We start from the raw sequence: 16,620 nt of genomic DNA on the forward strand, positions 1-16,620 counted from the left end.
CAAAATGGCACTCTTGCTTGCATGTTTTTACTTATATGCACGTACCCATGGGCTGGAATGGCTCTTAAAGGTACAACACAAACTCTGATCTACATCCTCCCTTTTTGACTACTCTGCCATGGAAATGAAAAATGACAATTGGACAAACATGTAAATTATACAAATATATACAAACAACAATCCTGTGCAGGTTGCTCTGTATTTGGGATTACGTCTTGAGACATGACCTGACCTCGTAATGTAACAATTAGAACTGGGTTTAGCAACAGGGACAGTCACTGGGGAATGTTCTTCTTGGGGATTTTCAGGGATACTTTCAGGAACAGGAACAGATGATGTGACAGATCACTTTGAGAATTAGAGTCTCTATTACAGGCAAGATACTGTAACACTGGCTAAGACAATCTTTCTGATTCTGACTGAATTTCATCCCTTGCAACTCAATGTACAATCTCGGTTCCTCACACAAATGTTTCACAAGTCCTATTCTGTCAAATTATTTCACTGTCTGCATTCTCACTATCTCATCTTCTTTTAATGGATTCAGAGGCTTGCTAGGTTTGTCATAGTAGAACTTTTGGGACAAACGTTTCTTTGGGAGTTGAAGTTTTACTGCTTTGTTGTTTTTAGCCCATGAAATCAACAAATTCTTACTGATTGGTGTAACAAAGGGAGATACTGCCAGCCCAGCTATCTGGAATTTTGTAAATAATTATGTCATTTGTGAATATCAGCATGATTCATGTAAGATTCTTGTGTTACAAATGTGTTAGAACTGTATGTCATGTGCATATCAAACTGTTAGCACAGAAGTGTGTGTTGAAAAGGTTTTTGCAAAGTACTTGAGTGTATCCACAGTGCAGAAATGTACATTCACTGTTATAACTATTTAAATGTATATTTTAACACAGGAAACTGGAATACAGGAGGTTAACTTCAGAAAATTAGCTGGAATTAAATTACTTTATGGCTAAGCAATAAAAGATGATATCTTTTAGTTTCAATGCAGCAAGGAAACACAAAGTCTAAAACTAGGGAGCTCTCTGTGTTGTCTTGGAAGTGTTTTAATGTTTTATGACTCCCACCATCTGCCTAAGATCTGAGGAAAAGCCCTTGTCTATGTATTTTTACAGGTAGATGCTAAATACTGCTAGCTTCCATCAGTGGAGGTTTTAGCTGGTATAGAGTCAGATGACAAACGTTATGTAATTCTGCAAGCTATCCCAGCAGTAATATTTAAGATATTAATTTTAGAAGTCTCTTAGAGAGACACAGCATTCTGTATTTTGTCTTGGACCTGACAACAACTAACGAAGACCCATTCACCACACATCTGCCTTGCTGTGTAAGTAAGTTTCTAGGGTATAGTAACTCTCTTAGATAAGGTCAGGAATACAGCAAAGCATAGTTTAGATGTTTTTTCCTTATTTATTTGAGACTGTCCTGCAATGTTGTTTTAAATATTTCCTGTGGTTTTGAACTCTGATGTTATTCTACATGTATATTTGGTATTGTCTTGTTCTATTATCATTTATTATTAAATATATTTAAACCTTTCATTGTGGCTGATCTGTCTAGAGGTATTAAAGTTCTGAGAGTAGTTGCATATTTATTTGGTGGCATTATGGGCCACTTCTAATAACGTTGTTGTTCGTCAAACTACCATTTATATTAATAGTAACATTTCACAGTAAGATTGGACACCCTTTGTTAAGGGCCTTAAAATAGCTGATAAGGAGTGACTGCTGGCAGTGGAAACTATGTTATAGTCTGGGCAGAAGGGGGCATAGCTAACAAACCTGTGCCAGCCTTTCCCAGGTGTGTGTGTGTGTGTGTGTGTGTGTGTGTGTGTGTGTGTGTGTGTGTGTGTGTGTGTGTGTGTGTGTGTGTGTGTGTTTCTATCATTTTTGACTTCACCATTACATCCTACAGAAATATCACCCACTGTTACAGCACATGGATAGCCAGAAAAAATTTGTTCCATCGCACATTGAAATATTTTACTGGCAGAATTTATCCCAAATGAAATCCCCAAAAATCTGTACTTTCCAAATGGTGTACTAAAAGTGTTTAGAAATGAAGATTTATGGTCAAACAAATTTTGCCAAAATGAACTTTTTGCATCTAAGACAGAAAAAAAACAGTGGCATTTGGCATAAAAGCAGCAACTTATTTAATTGTATGCATTGGATGATGAGTTCATTTTAGTGCTTTGTTCAAATCTCTTGGATCAATACAAATTCTAATATCATCTGAGCTTTTGTTATGAGCTACCACCATGGTGGATACCCATTCAGTTGGTTCGTCTACTGGACAAATCACTCCTAGATGCACCATTCTGTCTAGCTCAGCTTTGACTCTGCCTTGCATGGCTACTGAAACTTTCTGTCTCAGTCTGATAACTGGTCTGACATTGTGGCTTAATTTGATGGAGTACACAACTGGGAGTTTGCCTAACTTGTCTTCAAAAAGATCAGCATAGTCAGAAAAATAGTTTGTGGGAAATTGTTGTTATTACGTGTGCTTACATGGTAGACTTCTTTATTAAATCAAAGCAGTCCCATTTTCAAACTGTTTTTAAGGCCCTAACAATGACTGAATATATCTCTTGCAAGCCATAGCTGTTCCCAGCAGAATAACATGAAAGCACTACTGAACCTTATGTTTGGATTTCTTCAGTACTATAAGGAACAAGCTTCGCACAGTTTGCCCAATCATGTTTCTTACCAGCACAGACTTTGGCAAACATTTCTGCTGACACAACATTGCACTTTGAACCAGTATCAACCTGTGCTCTACAGGTCTGTCATTAATCTGAACAGTACAAAATACTTCACTCTTGGCTCACAAATCTACTGCATTAATTGTTTCACCAAGCACAGACACACCATCAACATAAAAAGTAAGGTCACAGCTTTCTAGCTGATCAACTTACCTCTTTGAATGCTATATTTTAACAAAAGAATGTGCCCCTGTATCTTTACAGAACGTCTTGAAATGATTCCACTTTTTACATATGTGACACTGTTGACCAAAAGCTAAGCACTTCTCTTGCTTGGGCTCATGGCTACCTCCACACTTATGACAGCTGACTATGAGGCTTGTCACAGTTTTTTTTTCTGAGTCACCCCTCTGCTTTACTGAGTGTGCCCTGGGTTTTACTGAAGCTGCTCTGGGTTTTGTTGAACCAACCATACCCTTAGGCCTGCATCTTTTAACCTTTTGCTGCATACTATCAACATCAGCACTGGAAGGCACTGCAAGCATGCTTTTCTCATTAGTAAGCATATTTGTGTGCTTTTCTTTGAGCTCATATATCTGACAAATCTCTATGGCTTTATTCATATGTTCATAGATCAGTACTAGGCTAACTGCCCTTGCAGGCCATTTCTAGCGTAGCCAATTATCCCAAGTGAGAATCAAACCCTGGATCTTTTGGCTGTAAGGTAAACACCTTAACCATTACACCAACCACCCATTCAAAGTTAAATCACTATCTCAAAGCAAAATCTTTCTCATTGCATCAAGCCTGTCTTTTATCACCTCATCTCTTAAATTACCAAATCTGCACATTTTTGCCTTGTTTTTCAAGTCAGTTATATATGCTGCAAACATTTCACCAGGTTTTTGATCTTTTGTGTAAAATATGTGCCTTCCCACTGTAATATTCATTCAGGGGTTGCACATTTCTCTAAATTTGAGTTTTAAGCACTCAGGGTCTTCCCACACTTCAGCCAATACCACAATATGGTAGTCTTCCCCTTCCCCTGTATACACAGCTAGGTCATACACAAATGAACGCTCCCTTTCAATGGCTTCTGAACCACCTAATTTAAGCAGAATAAATGGCTTTGCACATGCATCTTTATAAGAAAAAGCAACCTGTATGAAAATATCATACCCTTACTCAAACACTCTCAGCAACATTACCGTCCAATACAAGTGTAGCAGGTCTGAAAAATCCTTCTGCCATGCCAACAAAATGCCCTTGTAATTATGTATAAATGCATACACACTGCATACTTGAAAAAATATTCAACTGCACGATAATTTCTTTGAAATGACCGTATTCTACAAAATAACTGCACTGTAATACTGCACACACTTGAAAACACTTTGCACACTTCAGATACTTTGAATAGCATTAGTCGATACGAAAAAGAAGCACATAGTAAAAAATATGGTTGTTTTCCCTTTATTATACATTTTATGCAATTTGGAAGTTATTTCAAGGATTTTTGTAAGCATTTTGAGTATTTTTGTCAATATATTGTAGTTTAGAACATTTCATTTAATTAGAAAGTCATTCTGAATGTTCACAATGCTTCTTTTTATATTTGTTGAGTAAGAAATCATTTAAATGAGTTTTTGCACCTAGAATTGTGTTTCTGACCTGTTTGTGAGTCATTTGAGCATAGGATGATTCACCCCTGTATATTCCTGCAGTTGTAACTGTGCACCTCATGGTTTTGAAGAAGTTTTATTTTGGATCACATTCTGACACCATGCCACTTGTCTTGTGTATTCAAATAAAACAATGAGGTTGGGTGTTTGTTTTAAGTCATTTATTACACACAGTCATTTATTATACACAAAACACATCAGGACTTATGACTGAAACATAAAACTTAAACGAACTAACTAACTGACTGACTGCTACACACATGCATGCTTTTACTCTGGCTGCTCACTCAAAATGGCACTCTTGCTTGCACATGCTCTGTACTTATATGCATGTGCCCATTGACTGGAATGGCTCTTAAAGGTATAACACACACTCTGATCTACACAGTATGCCCTTCTTTAACACAGAGTAGTAGGGTCATTGTGCAACACCTTCCTTAGGCCCTGCTGTCTCACACTACACCACCTGCATTGTACTCCCACATACACACCATGCCCTAATACCCCTTGTGACCCACTTCCTGCAATTCTACCTTATTCTGTATGTTGCATGGTCAGACATATCCTTGAAAGTGCCATTACATGCCTAATAGCAGTTTTGTATTTCTCTAGGCACTTTTAGGCCTTGTAGGCATACATACACCTGGTAATGTTTCCCTCTCTCTTTCTCATTATCCTTTCATTATTATTATGTGGTGTTGTTTTAGTTCTCTCTGTTTATGTTTCTCTTTTATGCAATCTCAGCCACAGCTGTGTCTGTGGTGCAACAATGGTCCCCACAGTTGACCTGCTTTTCCAACTCCTGCTGGTTCTCAAGTTGCCTTCAATCCTGCCTCTCCATAGAGTGGAGAAGGTCATTATGTGGGGGGATGTGACTGGAGGGTTCCACTGTGTCCTCTGCTGGTCTGTCACCATGGAGTTTTGCCAGACCCACCGGGATGCTGCTAGTACAGCAGGAGCTAGAGAAAGTGGTGATGATTTATAATGGACTAGTGTCTTGACATTTGCAGTGGCATAGTGGTGCCTCTGCCTGGTCCAGATCAGCATGTCAAGAGATGTAGGACCCACTGGAGAGGGCAGTCAAAGAGGGGACTAACATACGTCTGAGTGCTGCTTTGAGGAGTGTGAAAGGGGGACATCAGCCCACCATATTCTCCCATCACAGTATTCCCCTTCCTCATATTTCATTTCCCTTCCCAGTTTGTAGTCCAAGTCCCATCACCAGTTGCCTTCCTTCTGTCTGCAGGACTGTCTCCATTGTGTCCCCCTTTCTGTCAGCACCTCCAGTGTGGTTATTAGTCTATGTTCTGTGCTTGTTTGCATCCACTGCCATCCCTACACTCTCTTTCCTACAACTTCTCTTTATTTTTTCTTCCCTATTTCCCCCTCTAAAAAAAAAGGAGAAAAAAAAAAGAAACATAGGCACCAGTCCCACAGGGAAAAAATACTCTTTCTTCCCCACCATCATCCCAGTCTTTCCTTCCTCTTGTCCTTTTGTATATTTCAGTTTTCTCTTCCCCCATTATTACTGTTCTATACACCAAATTCTGCCCCATTAATATGAAATGATTTTGTAGGTACTTTGCTGGAAAGACCTTATTACGGGTGTCAGTAGTTCTTGTGGTGGTGTGACTATACTTACATGGATGCTCGCAGGCACAGGCATGCTATGTGCATGTTACAAGGATTTGCAGGTCAAATGACCATCATTGCAGATTCCACCTCTCTTCATGGTCTGTGCAGTTTTTCCAAGTGGATTTCTTAATTATTTACTTGTCATTATGCTAATTACCACATATTACATTGCTAATTATCTTTGGGCAAATCATGCAACTTCCACCTCACTAATTAACCATTCTGCACCCATGTAAGTGATGTTTCTTAATCCCAGGGATTGCCTTGTCTCTCTCTGCTGAGTTACTACATCTCAATATTCTGAACTTCCATTTTTTTCTGGATGTTTGTGGAGATAGCTTCAGTATATCTTTTTCCCATGACTTTCCCAAAAATTCAGAAACAGCTCCACCACTCACGGTAAGAGCTGCGTTAAAAAGGGGCTGGTTACACAATGCAGAATTTTTTTTGCAATTCAGAGACATATTACCTGCAAACAGGAAAGACCTCATTATGGGCAATTTGTATATATCTGAATCATTGTTAACGCCCACAAGTGCAGATCAGCACTTTCCTGTGATAGTTAACACTGAGGGCCCATGCATGGCTTTGGCATGGGTGCCCCCCCATTAACTTTAGTATACACACATATACATACAATAAACACACACTTGTGTACACACACAAACACAGACACATGCAGACACACAGATGCTCACATGCGCGCGCGCGCACACACACACACACACACACACACACACACACACACACACACAGGGAATGCCTTTAATGTCTCCTTTTTCATTCCCTCTTCAATCACAGATGATTAGAGTCAGACATTAATGGCAGACATTTACAGTTTCACACTTCATTTTTTTCAGTAAATGCATGCTGTTGTAAACGCTGTTATTCTAGCAACTTTGTGGAATAAATAAAATCCACCTCTGATTGTGTGCATTTGTCCTACCATTAATTTTCACTTTTTGCTACAGGGTTGAGAGGTATGTGTATATGTGCTGCGCCCCTCTCCCTCATAACTCATAAACCATTGCAAGCACTGAGTAATGCCTGAGGTCCTCATTATATGTTAAAAACAGTTCTGTACTAATTTGTTACTAAGAGCAGTGGGTTAATGCTGATATATCCTGTAGCTGGGTCTTAAGTCTTCTTCCCTCCTTTGTATTTTTTTTTTTTTTTTATAACTCTTAGTTGTTCTTTCCATTGTATCACTGGTGTCTAGTGGTGAAAAAGAGAATTAATCTTTTGTCAGTGGTAGGAGCCTTTTTTAATGACTTTAAGGCACATTATTTATAGTATTCCTCGTGTCTGGTGGTTCTCCGATCCATTCTATTTTTTATTATTAAGTGCCTTTAAGATGTCATAGAATTTCCCTGTTTCGTAGTGTTCCTTAGCTCACCTCTTCTTTCTTTATTTTTTAAATGCTGTCTTAAGGCACATTGTTAGAGTGTTCTTCCTGGGGGGTAGTGTTCTCAATTAACCCGAAGTGTTGTTAAGGCACAAGTGTAAAAGTTACCCCTGGTGCCTCATGGTTTCCTTGACCCAACAATGATACAGGAGTTGCTCATTAGTCTAGGGGAGTGTGCAGGTATGATAGGCCACACTGTCATCCCCACTGCACACACACATTCACACATTAATTCAACACGTGCACACACACACACACACACACACACACACACACACACACACACACACACACACACACACACACACACACACACACACACACACATCCTAACTCCCTGCTAACTCCCCCCACTGTGGCTTTCCAGGCAGATGCACATACTCACATGTACTCTCAGAAATGCAGCCCCCACATACAGACACACATAAATTCCCCAGCATTACCTATCTGCTAAACTACCTTGTAATTACCTCCACTGCAATTGATGAACACAGACTTTTGGCCATGTTCATTATCAGAAGCAAACAAGAGCGGCCATGCTAATTTAAGTAACCAATGAGAATGCATTACCGTAAGCCATTCCAAGGGAGGGCACGTAGCTAATTATCATATGTTGCTCCCTCGAAATGCCTAATTAGTACTTAGCATGGCCATAGCAATAGTTGACTATGGTGTTGCATGTCTTCATTTTGCATCACTGTGCTAGGACTGTCTGTGGAGCAGAAATGGTTACTGCAAGTTCTACACCTCATGGTACACATCTCAGTAATCTTTCTGAATTCTTCCCTTTATCCAAATTTTATTATTTGCAGACTACTAAACAAGCATTCATCAGTTTTAAATGTTATGCTAGAAAGAACTACAAAATGATTTGCTCTTGTTTAAACTTGTCTCCTATGAGATGCCAACTGGACTGCTATTCACTGTTTTTTTACAGTTATCTGTGAGAAACTGTTCACACCTTTAATGTTTTGAGATTGTCCATATTTTAAAACTCGGTCATAGCTCCATACATTAGAAATCTATTGATTCTATCCGAGTTTGTAAGCAATGGCTTAATTAGTTTTGCTAAACTGGCATATTTCACACGTAGCTTCCCTCACACCTCTCTAATTTCTGGATTATGCCTGTCAGGCAGCAGATGATACAACAGATACTAGAAGGAATAATATGAGATTTCACAAATGGTCATAATGGTATATACAGGAGAATGAGAACTGAAGTACAGACAAGGAATATGGGGTGATAGCTAAAAATAATAATCTGTGCCAGGCAGTCTTTGGGTTGTTGTTAAAAGTCTAACATTTGAGTGAACATGTGCCATGACTACTGAGTATATGCTCCACAAAATGTCTGCATCTGTCTGTGTCAGAACCGCTTAGTTTGGTAGATTCTATACTGTAAATTCTACAAGAAATACTAGTGATGCAGAATTTTCTAGGCATTTGCTCAAACAATGCAGCTAAGTGTGATATTTCCATCTGACAGAACTTTGTCCATTTTACTTAGACACAGCATTTAAACTAAAACCTTTTTTCCTTTTTTACTTTCCTTTTCCAGGAATAGAACAAGCAATCAACATGCCTTCCCCACGGATAATAAAGACCCATTTTCCTTATCAGTTAGTTCCAAAGTCCTTCTGGGAGCAGGACTGCAAGGTACTGAAAGATCTGTTGGGAGCTGTTTGTAAATCATTTTCAGTTTCTGCGAATTCTTCTCATTTATTCTAATTAAGTTTGTCGATTTTCCAAGAAATCTGTCTTTCTTTGTACGTCCATACACCTCCATTTTTTTTCATTTGTTATCTCTGTCTGGCTTTCTTTCATTATCTCTTACTACCTTGATGTCATTTTGTTTAATACTGCTGACGATTGTAAGTTCAGCTCTGTTAATATGACATTTTTATATATAATTTGAGAATTTGCTATTTCACACACTTGCTCCACAAAGATACATGGAAGTACCTTTTAGTCAGGATGTACAGTTACAGTTATTCCTTGTTTTATTTGCAAAGTGGTACAGACTGAAACTTCATTTCATTAAGTAGGTTGTGGGTCTGAAGAATATTTCACTATATTTTTCTGAAAAATAGGTTGCATGAAATCATCACCTAGTTGTGTTTAAGCAGTGGTTGGCTAAGTTTCTGTTTTTAAAATTTTCAGGTGATTTATGTTGCACGTAATGCCAAGGATAATGCAGTGTCCCTTTACCATTTTAATCGGATGACTTGTCTTCAAGTTTTTTCAGGCACATGGGAGGAGCACCTGGAAAACTTCATGAAAGGAAATCGTAAGAACCATTGCATTTTATTTCTGGGATTTAAAAAGTAATAAACATGCATTAATTGGCAGGATGACATTAGGATTTTGGCTTGGGCTATATCACAGTAGTTTTTCATTGGGAGCTATGAAAGCTTTCTTCCTATAAACTGATGGTGTCACATGTTTAACATGACCAGTGTTAGTTTGTGTGATGCTGAAGAGATGAGCTGACACAAGTTCTGTAGTCTGTTTGCGAAGACTAAGCCTTCTGTCTGTCAGGATCATAGCAAAGTTTTTTCTTTAAGAACGACTTTTGCAGTAGTACAAAATAAGAATGTGAGTGGTACAGTGTCATGGCAATTAGCTTTCTATTTGGAGTCTGCCTGTCCTCCTTCCCTGTGTATGCAGTTAAGAAGCCATTCCTACATTTTGGATGCAGTAGTTTTCTTTTATATCCCAAAGACATCATATGTAAAAGGACAATCCTCCAAGTTGCCTATAGATGTGTGTGCTATGTGTGACTGCATGTGTGTGTCTTGTATTAGACTGGCATTCTCTCCAGTTTTAGTTTCTTTGTTTTGTGCCCACTGAATTCTGAGACAGAGGGTTTCAGCTCCCCATGTCTCTGAATTGGCTAAAGCAGGTAACTAGAGCATGAATGAATTGAATGAATGAAATAAGAACTTTCTTCCTTCACCTTCCAACATAGGGTAAGTTGTCTCATGTGAATGAGACAGATATATTGCTTGGCGTGTGTCAATATGTGACACTGACGTATCATGCCAGCTTTATTTCCATTTGCTGATTTGACACTGTTAGCCACTTAATTGTGTTTTCTGCTGTGAGTACATTTTGCCAGACTTTCTGGAGTTAGTGATTAGTGTAAAATTATTTATTTATTTGTGTTATAGTATGTTGAAAATGTATGATAATATGTTTTCTTTGCATTTGGGCTTATGTAAAGCTTGCAATACTGCTGTCACCCTTGCTAAACAAGTATGAGTGTGTGAACAATGTGCCTCAAAAGATTTCTACATGTTGTACTTTTGTTCAGGGACGGCTTATGTGCCAGTTTTCTCTGGACTGAACTCTGAACACACAGTTCTGAAAATGTGTTTTGTGACAAATTTAATAAAGTCTGACTCCCTCTAAAGAATATATATATATAAAAAAAAACACTAGCAAAGACAGACCCCAGGATTCAGCAAGCTCTGCACGGTGTGCAGGAATAGTGCAAGAACTGCTGCACACAATATGGCCAACCACTGCTCTATGCTAATTACCCCATTTGCTGGTGAAAACCATGCAAATGAGCTGAATTAGTGATCCAGGAAGCAGGCAGGTGTCTGTGCAGGAATAGTGTAACCTGTAGAAATGTATTCGGTTACTAACCAAATACATTTTTGCAAATTACAGAATGGAGGCATGACAGCTCAAAAGAACGCATGTATTCAATGTAGTAGGCATGCCAATGGCCAAATATATGGCCATTGTCATGGGAAATAGTTGCAAAATTATAAAAAATAACTTTTATTTTCTTTTTGGCCGATTTTGGACGTTTAAGCATAGGGCAGCGGTGTGCAAATGGGATCGGCTCGAAAATAAGAAAAAAGTTGGAAATAAGCTTTTAAACCCAAATCAGCATGTTGCCATGATAGTCAATGGCTTTTATAAGACAACAATACCAGAGAATAGTGATTGCTAAGAAGGAAGGCTCAGTGTGAGTGTGGTAACTATGAATTAGCATTCTGGTTTATGCAAATGAGGGGACTGATACTGAATCACAGATTTCCTCTCAGTGTTAACTTGCACCCAACCGTATAGGTGCAGCAACACCATGGTATGAGTATAAGAGGTAGATGACCTCATAAAGGGGAGTGTCATGCATGCATGCTGTAAGCTTATTGAAGCTCTGTGGCCCATGTTTGCCCTTAGCTAAGCACAGGTAAGGAAGGGGGTGTGTCTGAGGCTGCCTAGCAGTGTTTACATTGCCTAGACCAGTGTGGGCGGTGCCCATTGGTTTTTAAAATAACAGGAAATAGCAGCTCTGTTTACATCGGAGTACTGGGTATGTGTGGTGCACCTCGGGACTTAAACAGGAAGGCAATGGGAAAGGAAAACAGCAGTAGGAAGGCAATCAAGGAGAACTAGCATAGCTGGCAGGTGAAATGTATCAGAATCAGCCAGTTGCACAGGCAGCAGCCCAGCACACTACTATAAACTATGCAAACACCTTTCACTCTGGTTTTTCCCACAAACTCTACACCACCGGTGTACACAGACGGGGACATTTTACCTGACAAAACTAACAAAACATTAGGGGCTGCTGTTGCTCTCATACATCAATATGTGGAAGAGACTGAGGGTGGTGAGGGTGTGAATGCTGACGACCAACCCACAGTGAGGAGGAGGAGGAGAAGAGTGTACAGACCGAGGGTAACCTACCAGAGCCTACATGAGCTGGAGATCGTGGAGCACTATAGGGTCGACAGGGACATTTTAGAGCAAGTTGTTGAGCTGTGCCTGCCACTCCTCACACACAGAACCAACAGAGGGGAACCCATTCCACTGGATGCCAAGGTAACCTTCCAAAGGCCAACTGGGGATATCATGGGGATTTCACAGGCATCAGCATCCAGGGTACTCCACCACCTCCTGGATGCCATGTCAGCACATGCCAGTGAACACATATATTTCCTCAACACCTGTGAGGCATTAACCAGCAATATGCATCTCTTCCACCAAATCGCAGAATACCCTGAGGTAGTGGGTGCTATAGACTGCATGCATATACACATCAAAGCACCACCCAGTGAGTGCGGTAAGGTCTATATAAACCACAAGGGCTTCCCCTCCATCAACTGCCAGGTCGTGTGCGATGCCCAGGGCATTATCTTGAATGTGTGTGCTGGCAGCCCTGGAAGCTGTCTTGACTACCACATTTGGCATATGACACAGCTGTACCAGAAATTTGCCAGTGGGGACATCCCATATGGTCACCTAGTGGGGGATGCTGGTTATGCACTGGAGCCGTGGCTGATGACACCCATCAGAAATGCACACACACCAGAACAAGAACTCCATAATGAGGCACACGCACAAACCAGAATCATAATAGAGCGTGTGTTTGGGATGCTCAAGTCACGGTTCCGGTGCCTGGACATATCTGGTGGAGCCTTGCAGTACTCTCCAGCTATGTGTACACAAATTTTCATTGTATGTACCATGCTACACAATATGATCCTTTGGAAACAGCTGCAGCAGGAACAGCACAGGGCAGGGCCACACAGCTCCCCACCATTGCCAAGGCTAACACAGGCACAGAGGGACTCTGAGGAGGAACAACCTGAGCCTGCACATGTAGGCAGAAGGAGGCATGCCCAGTATGCCCAGGATTTGGCAAAGAGGCAACGCATAGAACATACATTGACACGGTAGGGTTCCAGGGAATGACACCTCTCTTTGACTCACACATGTAGTAAACGGAATGCCAAATATGACACTACCTGTGCTTTACCATGTATAGGGAGTGTACTATGTCCACCCGACATAGTCTGCCCTCCAGCACCATCCTCAACACTGGCACAGCCACAAGGTAAGTCACTCTTCCTAGCAATTGTTGAATGGAGTAGTATGTTCTGCTAGTTGTTTCTATGGTATGGATGTGAGCATGCAAGGGAATTGGGTGGCTGAATGGGATGGCAGCAGATAGTGGACACCTATATGGGCAGCATGAAATTCATAACAAATACTGGTGTCAGCAAAGTAGGCTGTACTGGACAAGGGGACAAATCCCACTGCAGTACATGTGGTGGCCCAAATGTGTGTCCATAGGACACACACATGCATGTCAGTGAGGCTCACATACCCAACACCAGCCTCGGCTAGCAGGACAGGTGTAGATGACCATAAAGAAAAGCTGTGCTAAGGCCTCCAATTGATGGCCCCTCTCCAGACTACATAGACAGATTGCAACAGGTCTGGCAGTTTTATGTTAGTTCTGAAGTGTAAGAAGTCTGAAACTGAAATGTAGGTCAATAAAACCTAAGATCTGTACTCTACTGATATGCCTTTAGTCTGCATGATAGGTCAGAATACAAAACGAAATGGAAGCCAACAGAGTACCTGAAATACCAGTACAGTCATAGCAAATGTTTACAGTTGTCAGGTGCGCCCCCCCCCCCCCAATCCTATGTAGAAATGCAGTAACATGTACATGTGGGTTTAATAACAGTGGAGCACAGATCACCTGAGCTGGCCCAATTTACAGGTTAGATTGTTGCATGTGTACAATATGCAGGGCTCCGTGTGTTAGGTTGTTGTGTGTTCTATATTGTGTGGAAGTGGTCAGCATGTAGGCATGGAGGGTTGTGTCTTGGTGGCCTATGGCCAGTACTGTTGATGACAAGGCCATGTTCCGACAACTGCAGTGCCAACCACAATGCATCTCAGCAATGCCCAATTCAGCAGTCATCCAGATGTCAATATCTGTCACCATCTGAAAGATGAACATGCCATGAATGTGGGCCCAGATATACACACAGTACATAGGTGGAAGTACCCTAGACAGAGTACATAAAATGTAACTGTCAACTGCACACACCTTTGGAATTGTATATGCAGGTTAGCAGCACATTAGTTGTCTGTGTAGTATGGAATACTGATGTAGTCTGGCCACTCACTGGCAGACCACAAAAGGCACAGTTATGAAGTAATGAGAGACTGCCTATGCCCCAGCACAAGGCAGCATGAGGGGAATGTCCCAGGTATATCTGTGAGTCAGCTGCAAGAAGCTTCCATATCACACATGCACTCAGCCCACCCTACCATCAGCCAAAGGTTTATCACAGGTCATATCCCTGCTATTGGGAATGAGTACAGTATGTTCCCTACTTCTGTATGGGAATACCCACAGAATGCAGCATGCTGAAGAGGTGTCCCATGCAGGTGTATCCCTAGCTGTAAGCAGCACCCTGCCAGCATCCATACCAATGGATTAATATGGACAGGAACTATTGCCATTAACACCTTGCACACTTACCGTGTCACCCCAGGAGAATCCAGTGGCTCGCAGCCTAGGAATGTAGGAGTGACATATTGCACTGGCCTGCTACAGATGGCCTGCATCACTACCAAATGCACTACAGTCCTTTGTCAAAGGCCTGTGCTTCACCCGTACTGCCAATGTATGTTATCTCATGGGGGTCCCAACTAACATAATAACACAGTCCACAGAACACAAATGCAAAGCCATGTTGACAAGTCCCAGTAGCATGCCCACCATGTCCTACTACACGAACTGTGGCCCAACCCCTAAATACCGCTGGGATGAAGGGACAACTATAGGGATACTTCTCAGATATTGCTGGCATAATGTTAGGAAGAGGATAGAATAACAGAGTGGGGGGTGTAGAAGAATGGATGTTATAGAGTGTGTGAAGTCTGAAACTCTGATGTGTGCCCATACTATCCCTGCCTGCAAACTCAGTAATGGGTGGCTACAAACCTGCTCATAAACCACAATGTGAAGGGGAACTGACCAGATATATGACCCCTGCCTCTGGGAAACCTGGGCGAATCTGTACAGCTGAGAGGTATGGCCACAGTAGGATGTGGCCAGTCTGTTACATCGATATACGTACAAGCAGGGGACTCAGCCACCACAGTACCAAGGTGCTGGACCAATTACACAGACCCATCAGAAAGTGTCTGCAGCTACCCCTCCAGAATGGCATGAGTGTGCAAGAATATGTAGGCTGCAGACCACAATACTGGACACAGCTTCATTCATCTTGTATTTCCTAGGAAATAACTGTGAGCAAATAAGTCTATCTGTCAGTAGTTGAAGACATAATACATCACAGTGTAAAACAGTACATGTGTCTGAATGTCTGTGCTAACACCAACCATGTAACACAAGCAGCACAGACACGATAGTTACACTATCCCACTATCTTTTTCCCATTGTGACTCCATATTGTCAACCTATTTACAGATATCCTGCAGAAACAGGTCGTTAGCTGTAGGTGTAAAACACCAAATCCTGGACTGGAGTACAACCTACCTGGAATGGATTCACACACTCAATACAGAAGGTCATACGGGGCATGCTCCTGTACTTAGAGAAATGAAGCCCATGTCTGAAAATAACAGTGGACTATACATATATGTCAGTCGCAGATGTCTGTGCACACACACCACATTGCACACCATTCATGCTTTGCACACACATTGGATAGGAATACTCACACATATCCAAGGCCAACACACTATAATATATCAAACATATACACACACAGATGTGGGGAAGAGAGAGGCAGAGAGTGACAGAGAGAGATTTCCATCATGAGGCATGTCCAACCCACCACACATCCAGTTGGCCAATATGACATGATGTGCTGATTTCAATCACTGTAGACATTGCTTTTGGTAGCTCTCAGCCCTATAGTGTCTGTGGTGCTTGTGATAACTGTGTAACATGATAGCACAATTCAGTATTCATGTAGCATATGTATACCCAGTCCTGTCAAATGTAAAGTTGTGTGTGACTGAGTGTTGTGTGTGTGTTTCCAGAGGAATTGTTTATGGCCCATTTACACACACTGCACTCCCCATTGCCCATGTCAGCACTCATGCTGATGTCAGTCACGTTGAAATAACCCTCTGGCCAAATATCAGCCCCATAAGCTGTGTGGCGCTTGCAATAACTGTGTAATGCCTAATGCTATAGTGTAACATACTAGTTAGGTAGGAGCTCTAATCCCAGACATGGCAAGTGTGTGTGTGTGTGTGTGTGTGTGTGTGTGTGTGTGTGTGTGTGTGTGTGTGTGTGTGTGTGTGTGTGTGTGTGTGTGTGTGTAGACATGAATGATTTTGAGGCCATTCACAGTCACTACACCTCCCATTGTCCACCTT

At 41.2% G+C, this 16,620-nt stretch overlaps 1 protein-coding gene across 4 annotated transcripts in view; it reads left to right on the top strand.

Annotated features, from left to right (window-relative positions):
- Positions 1-16,620, top strand: part of LOC122813774 (sulfotransferase 1 family member D1-like) — a 506,318-nt gene that overhangs the window by 298,193 nt on the left and 191,505 nt on the right. For all 4 annotated transcript variants that reach the window (XM_044086270.1, XM_044086269.1, XM_044086271.1 and 1 more), the window contains exons 3-4: positions 9,005-9,102; positions 9,607-9,733. In XM_044086270.1, the coding sequence (XP_043942205.1) occupies positions 9,005-9,102; positions 9,607-9,733 (225 nt within the window). The remainder of the gene's footprint in view (positions 1-9,004; positions 9,103-9,606; positions 9,734-16,620) is intronic.

The sequence above is a fragment of the Protopterus annectens genome, chromosome 10.part0, assembly GCF_019279795.1.
Source record: "Protopterus annectens isolate FY-2018-M chromosome 10.part0, PAN1.0, whole genome shotgun sequence".
NCBI classification, from domain to species: Eukaryota; Metazoa; Chordata; order Ceratodontiformes; family Protopteridae; genus Protopterus; species Protopterus annectens.